Genomic DNA, 24,628 nt, shown 5'->3' with positions numbered 1-24,628 from the left:
AGCTTCTATCTCTCACTTCCTCCTTCGGCCTTGCTCAATGGTCTTCCGCGCCCACTCACAAAGAGGGCCACACATTGGACCTCATCTTCACCTGCCTCTGTTCCCTATCTAACCTCTCCCTCCTTCTGACCACAACCTACTTACAATCTCTTCCCTCTCCTCTCCAGGTCCACAATCCCCACTCCACAAACTTGTACACTCTCACATAATCTCAAACACCTTGACCTAGACTCACTCGCTGAATCCCTTCTCCCTCTTACAGACACAAGTTCCTTACATGATGCAGATGTTGCTGCCGCTTTATACAGTTGTGCTCAAAAGTTTACATACCCCGGCACAATTTCTTTCTTGGCCTTGTTTCAGAAAATATGAATGATAACAAAAAAACTTTTTCTCCAATCATGGTTATTGGTTGGGTGAAGCCATTTATTGGCAAACTACTGTGTTTTCTCTTTTTAAATCTTAATGGCAAACAAAAACATGCAAATGATCCTGATCAAAATTTCACATACCCTGGTGATTTTGGCCTGATAACATGCACAGAATTTGACACAAATGGGTTTGAATGGCTACTAAAGGTAACATTCTCACCTGTGACCGGTTTGCTTGAAATCAGTGTGTGTGCATAAAAGCTGAGTGAGTTTCTGGGATCCATACAGACTCTTGCATCTTTTATCCAGCCACTGACGTTTCTGGATTGTGAATCATGGGGAAAGCAAAAGAATGGTCAACGGATCTATGAGAAAAGGTAGTTGAACTGTATAACACAGGAAACGGATAAAAAAAAATATCCAAGGAAACTGTGATTAACAAATGGAAAATCAGGGGCTTCGTAAAATCCAAACCATGGTCAGGTAGACCAACAAAAATTTTGGCCACAACTGTCAGGAAAATTGTTCGGCATGCAAAGAAAAACCCTCAAATAACATCAGCTTAAATTCAGGACTCTCTGAAAACTAGCGGTGTGGCTGTTTCAAGATGCACAATAAGGAGGCACTTGAAGAAAAATGAGCTGCATGGTCGAGTCGCCAGAAGAAAGCCATTACTGCGCAAATGCCACAAAGTATCTCACCTACAATACGCCATACAGCACAGAGACAAGCCTCAAAACTTCTGGAACAAGGTAATTTGGAGTGATGAGGCCAAAATTTAACTTTTTGGCCACAACCATAAACGTTACATTTGGAGAGAGGTCAACGAGGCCTATGATGAAAGGAACACCATTCCTACAGTAAAGCACGGAGGTGGATCGCTGATGTTTTGGGGATGTGTGAGCTACAAAGGCACAGGAAACTTGGTAAAAATTGAAGGAAAGATAAATGCAGAACATTATCAGCAAATACTGGAGGCAAATTTGCACTCATCAGCCCGGAAGCTGGACATGGGACGTACTTGGACATTCCAACATGACAACGATCCAAAACACAAGGCCAAGTTGACCTGTCATTGGCTACAGCAGAACAAAGTGAAGGTTCTGGAGTGGCCATCTCAGTCTCCTGACCTCAATATCATTGAGCCACTCTGGGGAGATCTCAAGCGTGCAGTTCATGCAAGACAGCCCAGGAATTTACAGGAACTAGAGGCTTTTTGCCAAGAAGAATGGGCAGCTTTACCATCTGAGAAATTGAAGAACCTCATCCACAACTACTACAAAAGACTTCAAGCTGTCATTGATGCTAGAGGGGGCAATACACGGTATTAAGAACTGGGGTATGTGAACTTTTGATCAGGGTCATTTGGATGTTTTTGGTTGTCATTAAGATTTAAAAAGAGAAAACACAGTAGTTTGACAATAAATGGCTTCACCCAACCAATAACCATGAGTGGAGAAAAAGTTTTTTGTTATTCATATTTTCTGAAACAAGGCCAAGAAAGGAAAAATTCTCCTGGGGTATGTAAACTTTTGAGCACAACTGTATAACACCACAACAGCTGCAGCTCTTGATTCGGTGGCCCCTCTCACACATACCAAAGCTTGCACAGTTAACAGGCAACCCTGGCACACCAACCTGATTAAAAAACTGAGACAGGCCTCCAGGGTTGCTGAACGGAGAAGGAAAAGGTCCCACTCCAACAAGCACTTCATCACATTCAAACAGGCCCTCACTACTTTCAAGTCCACACTCACTGCAGCAAAACAAACAAACATACTGTTCAGCTCTCATATCCTACCTGTCTCACAACCCTAAACAGCTATTCAACACTTTCAATTCTCTCCTCCATCCCCCAGTGCCTCCTTCCTCTCCTCTCATCTCAGCTGAAGACTTTGCCTCATTCTTCAAGCAGAAGATTGACACCATCAAGCAAAGCTTTTGCCTAATGTCCCCACAGTCCCTCCTCATATCTACTCAATCCTCCGCTTCCAAAACCAGCTTCTCCACCATTACAGAAGATCTACTTTCCTCTTTACTCTCCAAATCACACCTCACCACCTGTGAACTTGACCCAATCCCATCTCACCTCATCCCTAACCTTACCACAGTCTTCATACCAACCCTAACCCACCTCTTCAACCTGTCACTAACAACTGGTGTCTTCCCTTCATGCTTCAAACATGCCTCGATCACACCCATCCTCAAAAAACCCTCCCATCTCAGCCAGGTTACAAGCTAGTTGCAATCGAATGCACCTTAGGTTGCCATCTACAATGTCAAATCAGACGCAACTTGCAGCCATGACTATAATTCCAGAAGGGCTGGTTTTTTTTTGCGACAGTTACGGTATGTCATTAATATGTACATGTCACCTTACCAAATGTTTTACAGGGAATCTGTCAGCAAGTTTTTGCTATGTATTCTGAAGACAGCATGAGGTAGAGGTTAAAAAACAGATTTCAGCGATGTCTCTTATATCAAGGTTTTGCTCCTTACAATGGTTGTTTTAGCACCAGTAGTTTATCATTGCTGTGACCAGGTGGTCGTGTGAACCCTGGTCCAACATGTCCCCTCCTGTGATAGGCAGCTCACTGTTTATGAACATTGTGCACAAAGAACCTGGTGTGGGTGGGGTTCGTTTTCTCAGATCAGCTTCATTGCTAAATCCAAAAGCTCTAATTGTGTCAGAACGACTGCACCCAGTAATCTAAGTGATACATCATTGGATTCAGCTTCTCTTTGCCTACATCAGGCTGCTGTCAGATGAGGTAGCAAAAACCTGCTGAGAGATTCCCTTTAAATTTCCCATAGGCTGAAAAAAGGCACAGAATAAAATGCAAACATTGTCATTATCATTTAATAATGATTTTAGTATTATTATTTAAAAAAAAAAAAACCCTAAAGGTGCAGCCATAAATTAGCCATGTGATTGACACAAATGCAACATACATGTGATCAAAGCTTTGCTAAGGGGATGAATTGTTCAGGACACCTGCTGCATGTTCAGTAAGCGATCAGTCCTGTGTAGAATATAAAATCTGCACTGTAGGCTCATAATGAATACAAAGTAGGCCGAGACGCACAAAATGCTGCAGGCTACAATTTGGCAGATGTACACTGTTTTAGTATAAAGAGGTAATCATACCTAGCCAGCCATAAATATCATAGCATTCAGTAGAAAGCAAATGTTAACTGTTATTAAACCATAGGCATAAATCCTTCTGTTCCTGTAGAAATTTGTTCTAAATGACATCTCCCCTTCATTTCTGAGACTGGGAGTGTTTGGTTATCCCTTAACCCACCCTATCACCATCATAGAGCAAATAAGTTGACAAAGGTCATAGATTTGGCTTAAAAAAACTCACACAGCTTCTGCAGTGAGAGGCAAACAGCAGAAAGTCCAGGCTTCAAATCCATCAATTTGAAAAGCCAAGTTGAAATAATTTTAAAGTAAGTGTAAAAAGTAATGTTTTGTTATTATGCTCATGTGCCGTTGGTGTTGCTAACCTCAAGTAAGTTGGTCTCATAGGAAGTTCAGTTGGCAGTGAAACATTGTTTTTGTTCTGGACAGTCATATTTATTCAACTGAACATGTATTTTCTGACATGGTTCCAGAAACGTCAATAATATATGCTAAAAAAGCCATTCCTAACATCCTCACTATCAATGCCAGAAAATGCAGTTTCCATGGACAATGTACAACTGTCTTAAAGATGAGTATGAGGGTGTATATAGAAATCATGGGGCCCCATAGCAGATGTTCTAACCGGGCCCCCCCTAAAATAAACACAAAACTTAATATTTGGTGGGGTTACAGAAGAGCATATCTCACAACTTTGCAGCCCTTACAAAGTCATTTTCCTCCTATTGAAGACTCTAGTTGCCCTTTCATTGCCCCCATGAAGTATTATGTCAACAATATTGTACCCCCGAAACACAGTGTGATAACCCCACAGTGAACTTTTCCATAGTACACTCCACACACACGATATCATGACCCTACTTGTACCCCCTCTCCCTCAACCATCCCCCAGGAAAATATGGTGACTCCTACACAGTATGATGCCCAAACTGTAATTGACACACAACCCTCCATAAAGTATAATGTGCCTCCATGCAGTATAATGGCCCCCACACCACTTCACTCAGTATGATGGCCCCAACGCAACCATCCACTTTGTATAATGGCCTCTACTAGCCCTCTAAACAGTATAATGACCCACCACCCAGCCCTCCAAACAGCATACTATGGGCCCAGGTAGTCCTCCATACAGTACTATAGGCCCCATATACTCCTCTCCATACAGAACTATGGCCCCCATATAGTCCTCCATACAGTATAATGGGCCTCATAGTCCTCCATACAGTACTATGGGCCCCATATAGCCCTCCATACATTACTATGGGCCCCATATAGCCCTCCATACATTACTATGGGCCCCATATAGTCCTCCATACAGTACTATGGGCCCCATATAGTCCTCCATACAGTACTGTGGGCCCCATATAGTCTTCCATACAGTATAATGGGCCCCACATTAAAAAATAAATAAGCAAATACTCACCTCTCCCTGTTCCCCCACTGCTTCGGTCTCTGCAGTGCATCTTCTGATCCTCTGCGCTGCTCAGCACAGATGGCGCACTGTAGTGATGTCATCGTGCCCTCTTCGCTGAGATGCCATAGAGCTCATATGCAGAGGGGGAATGATGGGAGAGGGAGTGCCAGCTGACAGCTCCCTCTCCCATCATTGCTTTCAACTGTATCAGCATCGCCAATTCAGTTGAAAGTAAGATGCTGGGCGCTGGCACTGGGTCCTCCCGACTCATGGGCCAGTAGTGGCTGCATGGTCTGCCGCCATTGGCGGTACACCACTGCCGGTTACCAGGTTTAACATCTGAAAATAGTCTCTTCAGAAAGAAAGATGTAATGTGTCTGGGAGGTGGAACCTCTGAGCAACGATACAAAGGGGCAGTCCTTGTAAGGAAGCAGGTGGCTCCCAGGGTAGGTGGGCAGGTAGTCACGGCAAGTGACGGGGACAGTCTCTGGGTAGAAGGGCAGGAGGTCACGGCAAGTGACGGGGACAGTCTCTGGGTAGAAGGGCAGGAGGTCACGGCAAGTGACGGGGACAGTCTCTGACAGGCGGGTGGTCACGGCAAGTGACGGCTAAGCCTCCAGATAGGCTAGCAGGCGGGTAGCAGGTGGACGCTCCCAGGTGAGCGGGCAAGAGTCTCTGGACAGGCAGGTGGTCACAGCAAGTGATGGCTAAGCCTCCAGGTAGACTAGCAAGCAGGTAGCAGGTGGACGCTCCCAGGTGAGCGGGCAAGAGTCTCTGGACAGGCAGGTGGTCACAGCAGGTGACGGCAGGGCCTCCAGGTAGGCTAGCAGGCAGGTAGCAGGCGGACACTCCCAGGTGAGCGGGTAAGAGTCTCTGGACAGGCAGGTGGTCACAGCACGTGACGGCAGAGCCTCCAGGTAGGCTAGCAAGCAGGTAGCAGGCGGACGCTCCCAGGAGAGTGGGTAAGAGTCTCTGGACAGGCAGGTGGTCACAGCAAGTGACGGCAGAGCCTCCAGGTAGGCTAGCAGGCAGGTAGCAGATGAGTGCTCCCAGGTGAGCGGGTAAGAGTCTCTGGACAGGCAGGTGGTCACAGCACGTGACGGCAGAGCCTCCAGGTAGGCTAGCAGGCAGGTAGCAGATGAGCGCTCCCAGGTGAGCGGGCAATCAGATCCATAGACAGACTGGCAGGGCTGGTAGGCAGACTGTCGGACCGCAGGAATGCAAGTAGATAGTCAAGTAACAGGCAGGTATCAAGCAGGATTCTGGCAGGTAACTGGTAGGTAACTGGCAGGTATCTGGTAACGGGACCTGAGGGCTGAAGCAGAGTGATAGGCTATGCAACAACATTGCTCGGGCACCTCCATTTTGGAGGAGGTGCCTTATATATGGTGAGGTCCTCAGGCCATTGGCCGGGGACTCCTTAGGACGGCGCGCACGGCCCCTTTAAGAGAGGGGGAGCGCGCACGCGCCCTAAGCACAGTGGCCGGGAAGCAGCGCGCGCTACCAGCAGAGCGGGAGGAAGACGCCGGGCACGGAGAGGAGAGGTGAGGGGAACAGCGTCCCTGCCTAGCAGGAGGCAGAGACGCCGACGCTACAAAAGACAGGAATTTTAGTGACACCTGTTGGAAGTAGCAATCCTAAAAGTCAATATTGAGCCTTTCAATGGCCTTGCCATATGACTCTGGATAAAAAGCCAAACTAGACAGGCTGTTAGAACCCTCCTGTTAGTTTTTTCTATCTTGTGTTTTGCGGTCACATGACCATCTGCCTATATATTCCAGCTCCGCCCTTCTGGCCTTGCTGGACTTCAGTGTTGTTTGACTGTCTCTCTAGCCAGGTGCTTTGGTGCCTATCTCTGTCTAGTTCGCTTGGTCCTCTGGGACCTCTAGTATGTTTTGTCTTTTTGTCTTTTGTGCTCTGCATCTACTTCTGTTTAGGAGGAGTCCCATTTTTGTCCCAGTCCTTAGTTCTTTTAAGGACCCCTCCCTTAACTCTATAGGTCTTCGTTCAGACTAGTCGAGGACTAAGGCGGGTCTGTTCACAAGGAACAGGCAGCCCGCTACATCGTAGGGATTCAGCTTAGTCTTACTGTAGGGACAGCTTTCCCCTATCTTTCCTTAGTTTATGTTGCAGATCATAACAGTAAGTCCAGCCCCCAAAAAAAAATAAAAGGAAAGAAATTCGGGGATCAGTATGGTTTCTGTCCAGGAGTTGGCTCAACGCCTGCAGGGATTGTCACCGGAGGTGGCCGAGCTTCAGCAACACGTGAGTAGCTGTCCTGGAGCGCATTTTGTGGAACCGAAGGTAGGACTGCCTGATGTTTTTTATGGTAAACAGCAAGATTTTTTTTCCTTTAAAAATGCTTGTTTGTTATATTTTCGTTTGAGACCAAGATCCTCTGGGAATGAATCACAGCGCATTGGTTTTATTATGTCACTTTTGCGCAAAGAACCACAGGGTTGGGCCTTTTCTCTCCAGCCTAATGATCCGTGTTTAAGTTCTGTTGAAGTATTTTTTTCTGCTATGGGGCTATTATATGACGATCCTGATCGAATCTCATCTGCTGAATCAGAACTTAGACGTTTGAATCAGGGGTCTGATGATGTTGAAAATTATTGTACACACTTTAGAAGGTGGGCTTCAGAAGTTAAGTGGAATGATTCGGTGCTGAGATGTTTATTTCTTGCTGGTCTGAGTGAAAGGGTTAAAGATTTGCTAATTGCATTCCCTGCACCTGAGACTCTGCAGGAAGCTATGCAGTTAGCTGTTCGCATAGACAGGAGACTGAGGTGCAGGCTCAATGAGGTAAAGACTCCTGTAATGTCAGGGCCTAGTCCCCAGAAAATCTGCTCTGATGGTGGGGTACTGATGGAGGTTGGGGGGATCTCACTCCGCTCTCAGGAAAAAGACCGGAGGTTCGCTGAGGGATTGTGTCTTTATTGTGGTAAAGTTGACCATTTGATTAAGTGTTGTGAGCGTCATTTAAGTAAAGAAAAAAAAAAGGTCAGTTACGCCCGTATAGCTTGTTTACGCTCTGCACGAGTATTCCTTTCTGGGAGTACTACTCTGCAGGGAGATTTGATTGAATTTCAGGTATTTGTGGATTGTGGCTCAACACTTAATGTGATTGATAAAGGGTTTTTGGAAAACCTTAAATTGAAATCTAAACCTTTGTCATCACCTATTTCTGTGGTTGCAATTGATAACACTCCTTTGAAACGTATTACTCACAAGACTGCTGCATTTCCTCTCACTATCAATGGAGTTTACCAAGAAATTTTGGACTTGGTTGTTTTGGATAATTTACCCTCTCCAGTTGTTCTAGGATTGCCTTGGTTAAAACTGCACAATCCTTTATTGGACTGGTCTACTAATGTGATTAAGTCTTGGAGTCCGAAGTGCTATGATAAATGTTGTAATGGTCGCATTGCGACTGTGGAAAAAGTGGAATTACCTGTACCTATTCAAGATTTTTGGAGGGTTTTTTCGGAGGAGGAGTGGCAAGTTTTACCTCCTCATAGGGATTATGATTGCGCCATTGAGTTTGTTCCAGGTGCTACTCTTCCCAAAAGTCGCTTGTTTAATCTGACTATCCCTGAAAGAAAGGCCTTGGAGGAGTACATACAGACTAGCCTGGCTGCTGGTCACATTAGACCTTCAAAGTCGCCTGTGGCAGTTGGATTCTTCTTTGTTAAAAAATAGGACGGCGGTTTACGTCCATGTCTGGATTTTCGTGAAATTAATAAGATTACCGTACGCAATTCCTACCCATTGCCGTTAATTCCTGACTTGTTTAACCAGTTAGTGGGAGCCAAGTGGTTCTCCAAAATTGATCTCCGGGGGGGCATACAATTTGTTACGTGTGAAGGAGGGTGATGAATGGAAAACTGCTTTTAACACTCTGGTAGGTCATTTTGAGAATCTGGTGATGCCTTTTGGTCTTACCAATGCACCTGCATTTTTTCAGAACCTTATTAATGACGTCCTGAGACCTCTGATTGGTAAGAATGTGGTTGTGTATTTGGATGACATTTTGATTTATTCACCAGATCTGGAGTCCCATTGGCAGAGTGTACGTGAAGTTTTGCAGTTATTGAGTGATAATTCACTCTTTGCTAAGCTGGAGAAATGTGAGTTCGCTGTGCAGAAAATTAGTTTTTTGGGCTACGTTGTCTCCAGCGAGGGCTTTGAAATGGACCCTGTGAAGGTTCAGGCTGTGCAGGAATGGCCTAGGCCTATTGGTTTGAAATCTATACAGAGATTTTTGGGTTTTGCCAATTATTACAGGAAATTCATTAAGAATTTTTCTGTAATTGTTAAACCTCTAAAAGATCTCACCAGGAAAGGTGCGAATACGGCCCAGTGGACTACTGAGGCCATTGAAGCGTTTGAGTATCTCAAAGAGAGGTTCAGTTCTGCCCCTATCCTTATGCAGCCTGATGAGACCAAGCCTTTTTTGGTCGAGGTCGATGCTTCATCGGTGGGGGTCGGAGCAGTTTTGTCTCAGGAAAACAAGGGTGGAGTACATCCTTGTGCCTTCTTTTCGAAAAAATTTTCGGAAACCGAACTGAATTATGATGTTGGAAATCGGGAGTTGCTGGCTATTAAACTCGTGTTTGAACATTGGCGTCATTTTTTGGAAGGCGCTAGATTTCCTATTCAGGTTTTCACAGATCATAAGAATTTGATCTATCTGGATGCTGCCAAGCGCTTGAATACCCATCAAGCTAGGTGGGCACTTTTTTTCTCTCGGTTTCATTTTTCTGTTACCTATATCCCTGGTACTAAGAATGTTAAAGTCGATGCTTTATCTCGCAGCTTCTCTCCTACGGTCAGTGCCGAGGAGGAGGAGAGCATTTTACAGAAAGGAGTTGTGGTGGCGGCTTTGGACTCCGTTTTGGAGGATGGGATTCTGAAAGCTCAAGATGATGCTCCATCTAACACTCCCCATGGGAGGTTGTTCATGCCTAGAGCCTTTAGGAGAGATTTGTTTGTGGAGTGTCATGAGTCTCTGTTGGCAGGTCGTCCAGGAATTTCAGAGACTAAGAGACTGATCAGTCACAGTTTTTGGTGGCCTGAATGGCAGAAGGAAGTCATCAAGTGGGAGCGTTAGTGTACTGCGTGCGCTAGGTCAAAGGCTTCACATACTCCTGCTGTGTGGTCGCTTTGCCCTCTGGAGGTTCCTAGTGCACCTTGGACGCATCTCACTATGGATTTTATTACTGATCTTCCTGTGTCTGAGGGTTTTACTGTCATCTGGGTGGTCGTGGACCATTTTAGTAAGATGTGTCACTTGGTTCCATTCATTAAGTTGCCCTGCACCAAGACACTCGCTAAGGCGTTTGTTAAGGAGATTGTCAAGCTCCATGGCGTTCCCACGGATCTTGTTTCTGATAGAGGACCTCAGTTTGTGGCTCGCTTTTGGCGTGCTTTTTGTGACAGGTTGGGAGTCCATTTGTCATTTTCGTCTGGTTATCATCCTGAGTCTAATGGACAGACTGAAAGAAAGAACCAGGATGTTGAACAGTTTTTGCGTTGTTTTGTGGTGGACAATCAAGAGGTGTGGTCTGAATTTCTGCCTCTCGCAGAATTTGCTCTTAACAATCATACATCCTCCTCAGCTGGGTGTTCTCTTTTTTTTGTTGTACTGGGAGACATCCGTCTTTTGGTTCGTTCTCCAAATTAGGGTCGGCGGTGCCGGAGGAGGAGAATTTTTCCGGTGATTTGGAGAGAGTTTGGACTAATGTACGTTGCAACCTTCAAAAGGCTAACAAGAAGTCCAAGAAGTATTTTGACAGGAAAAGTAAAGAGGTTTTGTTTACTGTGGGGGACATGGTTTGGTTGTCCTCGAAGAACCTGCGGTTGAGCATTCCCTCTAAAAAACTGGGTCTTAAGTTTGTGGGTCCATTTAAAGTGCTTCAGGTTGTTAACCTGTCTGCTGTTAGGTTGCATGTCCCTACTTCCTGGAAGATTAATCCTGTGTTTCATGTTTCCTTGTTGAAAAAAGCTGACGTATCTGATAGGGACGCCACTGTCACAGTTCCTCCTGTGGTGGAAGAAGGCGAATATGAAATTTCGCGTATCTTGAATTCTAGATGGCATAGAGGGAAATTACAGTATCTTGTCTCCTGGAAGGGTTTTGGTCCCAAAGACAACTCCTGGGTAAGGACGGATGATGTCTCTGCTCCTAGGCTTGTTAAAGCTTTCCACAGGAGGTTTCCGGATAGGCCTGGGCCTGGAGGATCCGGAGGATCCTCATAAAAGAGGGGGTACTGTTAGAACCCTCCTGTTAGTTTTTTCTATCTTGTGTTTTGCGGTCACATGACCATCTGCCTATATATTCCAGCTCCGCCCTTCTGGCCTTGCTGGACTTCAGTGTTGTTTGACTGTCTCTCTAGCCAGGTGCTTCGTGCCTATCTCTGTCTAGTTCGCTTGGTCCTCTGGGACCTCTAGTACGTTTTGCCTTTTAGTCTTTTGTGCTCTGCATCTACTTCTGTTTAGGAGGTGTCCCATTTTTGTCCCAGTCCTTAGTTCTTTTAGGGACCCCTCCCTTAACTCTATAGGTCTTCGTTCAGACTAGCCGAGGACTAAGGTGAGTCTGTTCACAAGGAACAGGCAGCCCGCTACATCGTAGGGATTCAGCTTAGTCTACAGTAAGACAGCTTTCCCCTATCTTTCCTTAGTTTATGTTGCAGATCATAACACAGGCACTCCATTAGCATACACATGTTTCTGGGTGTTTATCCCTCATCAGTGCAAAGAGGGAGAAGTGATTGGCTTGGTGAGAGGCCTCTGACAGAGGGCCTAAGGTGTAAAGGTAATCAATATTGACTTTTAGGATTACTACCCCAATAGGAGGCACTGAAGTTCTAGTCCTGTTCCTCTTTACAGAAGCTATTTGCATATTTCATTTACGAGGGGAAGTACTTCTGACATCTGTAATTTCTCAATCACTAAAATCACTACAATAAAGTTTAATGGCATCTAGAGGGACAGAAGACCCAAAGGAGTCGGACTCTGGATCACAACTCTGTTAGAATCCAGAATGACTCTCTCTGGCTAAGAGTTGCAGAGCTATAGGTTTTTCTTCACCTGCGCAAAAGATTCATCCTGTCCAAGGTAAAGTGGCATTTTGGCTCCCACTTGAAACCAGCACCGGGACAGAAGGCCTCATTTACCTATTTCCACCAGCTATGCTCCTACACTAATTCACCATACAGTGTAAATTTTAGAATGTATTTTATATAGCCTGGTTCCAATTAACCATAATAGTGATACCAGTATTCATTCATCTACCCTATCTCCCGGTGGCGTTCTTGCATAGTGCTCCATCCCCCACTATGCAAGATCGCAAACTTGATCACCAGTCCAGTCTGCTAGCCTGGCTTCTTTCCATGCTGTCTGCTTGCCTCTGTTCTGGCTGCTTAAGGGCAGCGCCCGATCTCTTCCTGCTTCTTGTAGCTGCTGTGGGCACACCCCTAATACGTCCTCAGCCTATTGCTGTCCGTCACTGGATATTTAAACCAGCTTCACCTGGAAACTGGTGCCTGAGCAACGTGTTCATTCAGTGTACCCTTTCACTCTGTATGTGCCAGGTCCTATTCTGTGTTTTCTTGCCTGCCTGTCTGCCTTCCTGGAGGCTGTATTTCCAGGCCTGTCTGAACACGCTCCTAGCCTGTTCATCCTGCCCTCTGGGGGCCGCATACCCAGACTCGCTCCTGTCTGAACTGTCTCCTAACCTGCTTCCTGTTTCTCTCTATGTCCGTACCTTCCCTTTCTCCTGCATTGTCTGAACCAGCACTTGGCTTTACCTTGGCTCGTTCCTGTATTTGTTGCAGTAACAGTTCCTGTCAGAGCTGTCTCCTAACCTGCTTCCTGTTTCTCTCTATAACCGTACCTTCCCTTTCTCCTGCATTGTCTGAACCAGCACTTGGCTTTACCTTGGCTCGTTCCTGTATTTGTTGCAGTAACAGTTCCTGTCTGAACTGTCTCCTAACCTGTCTCTTGTTTTTCTCTATGTCCGTACCTTCCCTTTTTCTGCAGAGTCTGAACCTGCTCCTAACTCCTACTCGTTGTCGCTGTACTTCCGTTTGTGAGTTTAGAGTCCACTCACACACAAGATACTTGCAATGAAGTAGAATCTGGTTCCGCCTTTCCCTTCCAGTCTGTTCCGTGTGAACAGAGCCCTGTCCCCTCTGCTCTGCCTTGCTCGCCGCTCCGGCGGTTTCTGGCCGCTCTGCCTTGTTCGCCGCTCCGGCTTTTTCTGCCCGCTCTGCCTTGTTCGCCGCTCCGGCGGATTCTGCCCGCTCTGCCTTGGTCACCGCTCTGGCGGTTCTTGCCTGCTCTGCCTTGCTCACCGCTCCGGCGGTTCTTGCCTGCTCTGCCTTGCTTACCGCTCCGGCGGTTCTTGCCTACTCTGCCTTGCTCACCGCTCCAGTGGTTTCTCTCTGCCCTGCCTTGCTCACCGCTCCTGGCGGTCTCGCTCTGCTCTGCCTTTGCTCACCGCTCCAGGCAGTCTCGCTCTGCTCACCGCTCCAGGAGGTCTTGCTCTGCTCTGCCTTTGCTCACCGCTCCAGGCGGTCTCGCTCTGCCCTGTCTTTGCTCACCGCTCCAGGCGGCCTCGCCCTGCTCTGCTCTTGTTCACCACTCCGGCGGCCTCGCTCTGCTCTGCTCGTCTACCGCATCTGCGGTTCTGTTCCTGAGTCCCAGTCTGTACTGGACCTTATCCAGTCTGTGCTCCAACCTGCTAGTGCCTCCCTGTCGGCACTCCAGCCATGCTTGCCAATACCCCCTGCCTGCATACCAGTCGTGCTTACCAGTGCCCGCCTGTCTGCATACCAGCCGTGCCTGCCTATACCCACCAGTCAGTGTGCCAGCCTAACCTGCCTGTTCCTGTATTCCCTGGTGTGGGTGAACAGCCGTGTCCGGGGTTTGACCTGGAGTCGCACCTGGTCCCTCTGCTCAGTTCCTCCCTGGTGCACAGGCATCGTATGCAGTCGTGCGACATTGGTCGGATCGGGTAGATACTTAGTTACGCCCCTCCAGGCACTCTCCGGTTCATGGTCCAGTGGAATCACTAAACACGCACACGCCAGTCAGTCCGGGCGTGTGCATAACAAAATGTTTTGTTGGATATAAGTCTCTGTAAGATTTATTTGTCAGATGTATTGTAATTACTGTAATGATGGGTTGTAATGATTTAATCTGGCACACACTACCCTCTCTCTCATTCATTTATATCTGCAGCTTCTGTTCTTGCTCTACCTAGCCTGTCATGAAAAATTAATTCATTTTGCATGGCACACCCTAACCAGATATAGTGTGGCATAAAGATGTGAGAACTATTTTGTTCTTTGTACAACATAAAAACCTTAATAAAAATCTTGGAATAAAAAATAATAATACTAGAAATGGTTTTAGTTTAATGCTAAGAGGATAAAGGTTAATCCAAAATATATATGTTGTGTGATGCTTTTATGGATTGATTTTTGGTGTGTTCACACTGATGTTTTTTTGTTTTGAGTTTTCGAAGCAGAAACTATCCAAAAAACATGAGGCGTTCAGAAGCTACACAGTTTGATTGGAAACTTAGAGATTCTGCTCTGAAAAACTCAGTAAAATACTCAGTGTGAACATACCCAAAGAGGCAAACCGAAAAGAATCCTGCAGTATTAATGATATGAAATTCTGAGGAGCACTCAGTAAAGACTTTTGGAGAAATATATAGGTATTTTGAACTTTGAACAAAACTTATAGGAGAGGTATGGCTCTGTCAATTTTGCTACTTTAATTATTTGAAAAACTAAAACTGTACGTAGCTCGTACGTAGGTATAAATAGTTTGTTGGGCAAATTTATTTATTTTTTGCAACTTATGAGTTAAGAAATGCAAAACACAACACTGGGGGAGTATAAAAGGAGTCAATTGCATAGACTGTAAAATACCCAAGTGTAAAAGACTCAAATGTAGATTATAAAGACTCAAATCACAAAGGGTCTGTAAACACGTGGATGACCTGGGGCAATAAACAACTGACAATCAGCTGCTTGTTTGGCGATCATCCATCACTTAAAGGGGTTTTCCCATGCGCAAAGTTCATTTTGAAGTTGATTTTAATCAACAGATCTTGGAATAATAATAATTTTCACAATTGAATGTATTTAAATAAAATGTTCCTGTGCTGAGATAATCTTATAAATGTGCCCCTGCTGTGTACTGTGTAATGGCTGTGTCTGACCGTACAGGAACATGGTCTGATCCTACCACATCTCCTGGGCAGGGGGGGGGAGCAAAAGAGAGTGTACAGACATTACAGCAGGGGATCACAGCTGATTCTTTTTTCTTTTTGTGAGGTAAAGAATTTCCCTGCCTGTATTTAAAAAATATTTTACCTCAAAGAAAGAATAATTTGTGATCCTGTGCTGTAATGTCTAAACATACCCCCCCACCTCTGTCCAGGAGCTGTGGTATGATCCGACCATGTTCCTGTATGGTGAGATATAACCATTACACAGTACATAGAAGGGGCACATTTATCTCAGCACATCCAATTGTGGAAATTATTATTATTCCAAGATCTATTGATTAAAATCAACTTTGCTTGCGGGACAACTCCTTTAATCCCTTTATGACCTTGGATGTATGAGTACGTCCAAGGTCGTATCCCTGCACTCCACGTGGGCTCTGATGCTGAGCCCGCATGTTTTCATGCACCTAACAGCTGCGGGTGGAATCGCGATACGCCCGAGGCTGTTAACATGTTAAACGTCAAACTCTGACAGCGGCATTTAACATGCATGCGCTGGAAGCACATCACTAAGCCGGCCCATTGGCGCCCCTGTCACAAGACCCATACGGTTGTCATTGCTGGGATGCTATGAGCGCCACCCAGTGGTCAGCGCTCATAGAAAGTGAGCATTTTTGCTGCACACAGCAGGGCTGAAGCCCTGCTGTGTGTAGTACAGGCGATCAGATGATCTCAGCTTCTAGTCTCACATGGAGACTATTGAAGCCAGTGAAAAGTAAAAAACAAATGTTTTTAAAAATATTAAAAAAATAAAAAAACATATAAAAGTTCAAATCACCCCCCTTTCACCCTATTCAAGATAAAACAATAAAAAAAAAACAAATTTACACATATTTGGTATCACTGCGTACAGAATCTTTCAATATGTAAAAAGAATCAATCCGATTGGGAAATGGCGTAATGAAAAAAAAAATCAAAACAGCAGAATTACGTTTTTTTGGTCGCCGCAACATAAAATGCAATAACAGGCGATCAAAACATTATATCTACCCCAAAATGGCATCAATAAAAACGTCAGCTGGCCTCAGATCCTGAAAAATGGAGATGCTACGGGTCTCGGAAAGTGACGACTTATTTTTTTTCCAAACTTATATAAAAAAGAACATATACGTGTTTGGATGTTTGGAATCTACAAACTCATAATGACCTGGACAATCCTAATGGCAAGTCAGTTTTAGCATTTAGTGAACATGGTAAAAAAAAAATTTTTTGAATTTTTTCCCCGTTTTCCAGTACACGATATGGTAAAACCAATGGTGTTGTTTAAAACTAAAACTCGTTCCACAAAAAACAAGCTCTCACATGGCCATATTGAAAAATAAAAAAGTTATGGCTCTGGGAATACAGGAAGCAAAAAACTTAAACGCAAAAATGGAAAAACCCAAGGTGGTAAAGGGGTTAAATATCCAGGTTACAGAGGCTGACCAAGCTTCAGATGTGCATTGAATGATCTGTAATAGATTCTTCAGTGTGCATAGGCTGCCATTGCTGCTGCCTGGCAATAAAGGTCCTTTCTACACAGGATGATGTGCTGCTGATAACGATGATTTTTGTGCAGCACAAAGATCATTTCACCCAACGATCAAGCATTTTTCTTGTTCATCAGCCTGTTTAAATTGCAAGATTATCGAGAAACAAGCATTCCTAGGAGTACTCAATCACATTAAACCTGCAGTGTAAAGGGGGCTTAAAGTTTTCAAAGAAATTTTAAGGGTATGTGCACACGATGCAGAAATGCTCAGGATTTTTTCCTGAGCGTTTCTGCATCTCTCTGGCAGGAAAAAACGCATGCGGATTGTACATGCGGTTTCCTGCCAGGGACATGCGGAAATGAAGCGGTCTTCACTTTCATTTCCGCATGCGGGTTGACAAGCGCTTCCCAGGCGATTTTAGCATCACTTGGAAAGTGCTTGTCAACTTTACACTATATAAATCCATGCAGCCGGCATGGATTTATATAGTGTGTGAATGTCAAAAAATAAAAAATCAATCTATACGTTACCCTCTGATGGTCCCCGGTGTCCTGCTTCATCGGTCCCGGCTGCCGGCAGTGAAGACTGTAGGACCTTCCGACGTCAGCGTCACGTGACCCGTCACATGACTCTGACGTCAGCGAAGGTCCTTCATTCAACGGCGAAGTGCGCGGGAAGCCAGCAGGACGCAGCGCGGGCCGTCAGAAGGTGAGAATATGTATTTTTTATTTTATTCTTTTTTTTTTTTAATGGTACCTGGGTCTTGATGAGAGTCCTCTCATCCACACCCGGGTACCATCCGCACATTAGACCGCATGAAAAGCGCATCAACATATACAGTGATGCGGATTCCATGCGGTCTAATGCAAGTCAATGGCGGCAAAAGAGCAGCGTTTCCGCAAAATTAATTGACATGCTGCGGATTTTTGACCGCAGCGTTTACACTGCGGAAAAATCCGCATCATGGGCACAGTACATGCGGATTTCAATTGGGGAACATTGCTGCCCTTCTACCATGCGTTTTTCATGCTTTTCCGCGGCGTTTACGCAACTGCAAAAAAGCCGTGGAAACGCACGAAAAACGCATCGTGTGAACTCAGCCTAATAGCATACTACAACTGCTCTGACATAATCTTTTTACTAAAAACTTTCTGTTGACTTTTCAAAACTGCAAAAAAAAAAAAAAAGAAAAAAAAGTCCACAATGATGTAATAATGCTGAATAGTATATTATTAATGTTGTAACCGAGATAGGTGTTTAGGACAACACTTGTGCTGCATATAAAATAAATAACCAAGCAGAATTCCCAAATCTCATACAAAAATAGGATTAAGACGAAGATCCCTCCAGTCTTACTTCTACAGGTTGGAATGTCACAATACTTCCAGTACACGCCATCCTCATGTTCTGCTATGTAACACCAGGGACTGACGTCACCATCTGGGTTTCTGGCAAAAATAGAAAGCAGAATGAGCAAAATCAGCATGGTTGAAGGAAGACAGTAAGCATAAAATGCACAACTCTAAACTGGAGAATAATGTATGTATATATATATATATATATATATATATATATATATATATATATATATATATATATATATATACATACACAGTACAGACCAAAAGTTTGGACACACCTTCTCACTTAAAGATTTTTCTGTATTTTCATGACTATGAAAATTGTACATTCACACTGAAGGCATCAAAACTATGAGTTAACACATGTGGAATTTTATACTTAACAAATAAGTGTGAAACAACTGAAAATATGTCTTATATTCTAGGTTCTTCAAAGTAGCCACCTTTTGCTTTCATGACTGCTTTGCACACTCTTGGCATTCTCTTGATGAGCTTCAAGAAAAATCTTTAAGTGAGAAGGTGTGTTCAAACTTTTGGTCTGTACTGTATATATACACACACACAGAGAGAGAAAGTTAGAGATATATTTATAAAGAGAGATATATGTAGTAAATATATGTTTATATTAGTATTTTACTATAAAAATTCACATTTAATATATATCTATGATTTTGGTGGATTCTTAGGTAATGTATGTACAAGTGTGTATTTTGAGTTTAATTGGATCTGTCACCTGAATATGCTGCGCTTTGTTTAAAGGTTAGCATAGTACTTTATTATTGGGCTAAATGGCACAAAAATATTGCCTAATAAAGCCTAAATAAGAATACAGCAGACTAATGTTTATGTAAACATGTCTCGATAAGGGAAACATTTCCCCTGCCCCCTCTTCATTGAGGTTGAATGCAGAAGGAGTCCTCCCTCAATGAAAAGCATGGGCTACACGAGTTTGCTGTATCTTTTGTTGATTTTTTTAAGTCTGATTTTAAGTTTAGTTCAGTAGAACTGTTGGTGTTGCATTGACGGATGGATGCTAATTCATAACCCCTTTTGAGCATTTGTAAATAATCTAAACCTGGATTCATAGATACACTTTTTCATGCAATTTTCTCACAAGTGTCTTTAAACTAAACAACCCATCTAGATAACAAGCAGAATAAATTTGCCCCTTTGAGGAAGCAATGGCAAAACGCACGTCAGGCGCATATGTGAGGGGGAACGATCCATATGTAGCTCAGGTAATTATTATATCTGCTATCTTCATTGCCTGTGAGTCCTCTGTGTCTCAACATGATCCATATGAAGTGAATTTATTGCTAAGCTACTATTGTGGCACATATATCCTTGAATCTCTTGTATGGGGCTCTAGAAATGTAGGCAAATAGCACTTGTATTTCTATGTATGTTTCCTCATGGATTATATAATTTTTAATAATTTGCACGTATGCATCTATTCTTTATTTAAATAACATATGTAGCATTTAGGAGGCTCTTAACTATAATAATATCCCCAGCATAATTATCACTAGTGGAACTCTTGACATATGAACTTTATTACCAATTATTAACAATAATTATGTAAACCCCCCCCCTTTGATTTTTGTTAACACGACGATTCTCCTTAATTTTTATTGGTTTTAATCATATTAGTAATAATATAATAAAGATTGATTATATGTATTACATTTTGTTTGTGGTAGTCATTTTTATAGGTTTATATAAGCATAATAATGTATAAAACCTTCATTTATTCTTGTTCTTCCTTTTAAATCTGCTTCTAGCTAAAAAAAAATTTACAAAAAGGATAAATAAAATAAAAAGAAACCCTGTGGATCAAAAACTACCAAAAGCAGCATGTGTGAATCTAACCTTAGACTCGTGTGTACAGGACATACACGACTGTTAGTTTTTGTAAGAAATAAACCTATTGGACGCATTGAGATTAATAAAGTAATTTTCTTCATAATTTCCATGTGACTGATACATTGTATAGTTGCAGTAAATACTACAATTACTGCCTGAAAGAAGCATGGATTAACTTATTGTCATGGCTTGGTTTGGGGATTTGATCCAGTGACCTGTTGCTTCGTGGTTGGTTCTTCTGCCTGTTGAGCTATGGATCTTTGCTTTCCCTGTCCAAATGCTGATTCTTCCTTTGCCCTTATTAGTTTTCTCCTTTCCAGATGTTTCCCATTTTGTTTTGCTCTATCATATTCTGGGTGGGCTTTATATGGTATCCCTTCTCCGCACTTCCTTGCTGGCTATATTTTCTGGTGGATGTATACTTAAGAGTTCCAGCTCTTTATCAGGGGTTTACCTTGCTGGGTTGCTGGGTAAACTCCAATTGTATTCTTGCTGCAAGTTGGTTTGCTTTCCCTCCCAACACCTTTTCTTTTTACCACTGTCAGGTTCTTGGGAGGTCTTTCTTGTTCCTTTTATTTTTGGTACTCCTTAACCTTCACCCCTCCATCTTATTTGAATGTGTATTAGTTTCTCAATTCGGGGTCTTGAATCTCTCCTTACACTTTCCTTTCTCCTTGTTTCATAGTGTGTTGCAATCTCCTCTCTGGTTCCTTAGGAGGTACGAGAAACCCCTCGACGGCTTTTTAGGGAGCCAGGTCCGAGGTGGTGTTTATTAGTTGTGCGACTAGGGGCTTTCTATTCTTTACAGGGACCAGTTGGGTGTAGGTTTGGCATTTCCCTGGTGTTGGTGTGAACATGTTCATAACATTCTAGCCAGTCAATTAGTGTTTTCTGAGGCGTCAGAATGGATCCAGTAAACGCCTTGGCCGCACAACTGCAGTCTTTATCCCTGGGGGCTTGTGGATATCAAGTGACATCAACAGCTCGCAGGTTCTGCTGTTACGAAGGACTTAGGCCTACAGAGCATCATGGTTGAGCCCCAGGTAAAGTTGTCAGATTGCTTTGACAGGGACAGAAGTAAGTTTTGTTTTTTCTGCCTCGTGTAAATTATACTTTCGCATACGTCCTGTATCTGCTGGGTCTGAGAGTCATCCATTAGGTATTGTTTTGTCTTTACTCTGTGGAGATCCACAAGCTTGGGCAGTCTCTTTGTCTGAGGATTCCCCAGTGTTTTCCACTGTAGAGACATTTTTCTATGTCTAAGTTGCTGTGGCTGAATCCAAGATCCATAAGTTGGTTCAGTGAGGCTGTAAAGCTGAGGACTACTGCTCAGAATTTAAACGCTGGGCAGTGGAGACCTCCTGTAGCAACCCTGCTCTTTGAAGTCAGTTCTGCCAGGGACTTTCAAATCAGATTAAGGATATGCTGGTCTTCAGTTCCTGGCCACAGTCCCTGGAGAAGGCTATGACACTTGCTGTTCGTTTAGATAGACACCTGAGAGATAGAGACACATTTAAAAGTGTTTCAGTGGCATCTTCCTCCCATTCAGTTGAAACTTGTGAACCTATGCAAATTAATGCCTGCAGAGACCCCAGAGGGGGCACAGAACTAGAGCATCAGCTCATTTTGTTTCTACAGTGTTCGTTCAGGTCACGTTGTGGTTAAATGTTTCAAATATATAAATACATTTCTAAAAGAAAGAAAAAAACAGACTTTAAAATGTGAAGATCCAGATTCCAAGAGTCTGAGATTATCCTGGATGTCTGAACAAGAGACAAGTCCTGTTTTATATTTACATCTACATTTGTGGATCCAGGTTCTGCCTTGAATCTAATTGATCATGATTTCACTGTAATTTCGTGGTTATAATGTCTCTACTCTCGGCCTTGCCATTCAGGTTTCGGCAATTGATAACTCTCCTCTTTCACAAAGTCACGTTACTATGATGGTCTAGAGTGTATGTATGAAAGTTGGAGTGTTACATACTGAATCCATTTTATTCATGGTTTTTCCTTCTCTACCTGCAAAGTTAGTGTTAGTCCCACCATGGTTAATTACGCACAATCCTGTAATCCACTGGGAGACTCAAGAGATCAGGTTATGGGGTGATGCTTGCTTTTCTGGATGTCTGCTGAGGTCTTTGGCTTCCATGAAGACTCACCTTCCTGAATTCCTTTAGAACTTCAGTGATGTTTTTTTCTGAAACTGAGTGTGATGTTCTTCCACCACATAGGTCATATGATTGTGCTATTCACTTCATTCCAGGAAATAAGATGCCTAAAACTTGTTTCTTTAACTTTTGACTTCCAGAGAGGGAGGCTTTGAAAGAATGTATTCAAAAGAGTCTTGCTAAGGGTCATATACGACCATCCACCTCTCCAGTGGGGTTATTTTTTGTTAAGAAATAAGATGGAAGGTTGCGCTCGTGCTTGGATTTTAGAGAGATTAATAAAATGATGGTTCCACTTATACCTGACTTTTTTACCCAATTATCTGGAGCTAAATAGTTTTCCAAACTTGACTTAAGAGGGGCATATAGCCTTATAAGTGTACGTCAGGGTGATAAATGGAAGACCTGAAGGTCATTTTGAAAATTTGGTGAAGTCGCTCGGATTAACCAATGCTCTGGCAATCTTTCAAAATTTCATAAATGAGACAGCTTCTCCAGATTCTACGTGACAATTTTTTTGGTAAACTAGAGAAATGCCAATTTGAAGTGCAGCAGATCCAGTTCTTAGGACATTGGGTTTCGGCATCAGGGTTTCAAAGGAACTTCGTCAAGGTGCAAGCGGTCCTTGATTGAGTCCAGCCAAGTAACTTGAAAGCGTTGCAGAAATTTCTTGTCAAATTTTTATTGGAAGTTCACTAAGAACTTTTCGGTCATAGCCAAACCTTTAACTGATATGACAAAGAAGGAAACAGATTTTTCTTCTTTGTCAGACGAGGCGGTAAATGATTTTTCTGCTCTCAACACAGCTTTCTTTAAGGCTCCTGTTCATGTGCAGCTAAGGCCTTTCTATTCTCTACAGAAACCAGTTGGGTGTAGGTGCGGCGTTTCCCTGGTGTGAGTATGAACACGTTCATAACACTTAAAAGTATATTGTCGGTTATTGCTCATTATAGCCAGAAATCTGCCTTTGTAAACCTTCCCTTAGACTTGAGTACACATAATATGAATAGATGCAAAGCAAGTCCAAAAAAAAAAATTACTTTATCAATTCATCATTAAAAAGACATATCACATGATAAAATATATAAGGAGTCAAGACATAACACCAGGTCATGAAAGAAACTACTAGGTCTATCACAGCAAACCATGAGTCAAAATCACCATAAGTCCAGACAATATGAGTAAAGGTAGACTAAAAACGAAAACAAAACAATAAATATAAATAAAATGTCTGTATTTAGAGGAACAAAAGTGGGTAATATGGCGTTAAGCAGATTCTCAAAAATGAGTGCCAAGTACGTGTGCCACCCACCCTCCAGTAATGCACTGTCTATAGCATAGATAACATATGCATTACAGAGTATGCAACACAATAAGTAGAAAAACAGTATCAACACAGAGAGCCTGTGACCCTTCAGGTGTGGAGGGTCCCTGGCTCCATTCTTGATCACCCGTTTTTGAGGATCTACTCAATACCATATTACCCAATATCTTTGCCCTAAATTATATATTTATTTCATTCTTAGTTTAACTTTAGTCATATTGTGTTTGGTGTTTGATGCTCTTTCTGAGGTTTTGACTTATGGTATGTGGTTTGTCTGGACCTTTCACCAATTGTTTATGTTGAACTGGACACACGATTTAATAATGGCTGCGAAAGAGAATGTTTTTTTTTATTTTATTTTTTACATTTAGCAGAGATTTTAGCAATCAACTATTTTCCACCTAATGATTGAACTTTATCTAATAACATCTACATGGATTTATCTAGTTTTCACTGGGGCGTGTACTTCACTGAAAACTGACAAATCATAAGCAGGCAGCACCATAGAATTGCAGAAGAACCTGTGATGGTGTCATCATGGTCACATGACCGGAGTCCACAGGTCCTGCCAGCTGGAGAGTGCAGCCTAAATAAGCAATAAAATATATTACACAGAACAGAAATGTGGAGCTATTACCTACAGCTAATATTTCCATACTTCTGTGCGGTGTAATGTATCTTCAGTGCTTATTTAGGCTGCACACTCCGCGTCTATCAGTACTTGTGGGCTCTGGTCCTGTGACCCTGATGATATCATCACAGGTCATTCTGCACTTCTATGTTGCTGCCTGCTTATGATTGGTTAGCATCTTACAGGGAGAAGCAACTCACACCCCCAGTGAAAACAATCTAATAACACCCACTTGGACTTAACTAAAGGTAACTCATTAGGTGCCAAATATTGATTAGTAATTTCTCCACAATAGAGAGGTGAAATAAAAAAAAATAAAACTTTTTATTGTACTCTGCAAGCCACTATTATGTACATAGTGTGTCCTGTTCAACATGAAAAATGTGGTGACAGATCCTCTTTAATTCGTCATTAGAGAAATCATTAAAAGGACATATCAAAAGATAAAATATATAAAGTAATTATCTTTTTGGATTTGCTTTGCATCTATTCATAATACAGATTTTCAGTTTATAGGCATTGACTTATGGATTGCGGTTAGAGGTGTTATATATTGCTTTAGACCTAAACA

General features: G+C 43.0%; 1 protein-coding gene across 1 annotated transcript in view; it reads right to left on the bottom strand.

The window, feature by feature from the left end:
• Positions 1 to 24,628, bottom strand: part of KREMEN1 (kringle containing transmembrane protein 1) — a 243,886-nt gene that overhangs the window by 82,520 nt on the left and 136,738 nt on the right. Inside the window, exon 3 of the mRNA XM_073676402.1 lies at positions 18,065 to 18,156. Within this exon, the coding sequence (XP_073532503.1) occupies positions 18,065 to 18,156 (92 nt within the window). The remainder of the gene's footprint in view (positions 1 to 18,064; positions 18,157 to 24,628) is intronic.

The sequence above is a fragment of the Phyllobates terribilis genome, unplaced genomic scaffold (genome assembly GCF_046119375.1).
Source record: "Phyllobates terribilis strain yellow unplaced genomic scaffold, ASM4611937v1 Scaffold_1__5_contigs__length_1240528914, whole genome shotgun sequence".
Lineage (NCBI taxonomy): Eukaryota > Metazoa > Chordata > Amphibia > Anura > Dendrobatidae > Phyllobates > Phyllobates terribilis.
Note: the sequence above shows the minus strand (reverse complement) of the source record. Positions and strands in the feature narration are given on the sequence as shown.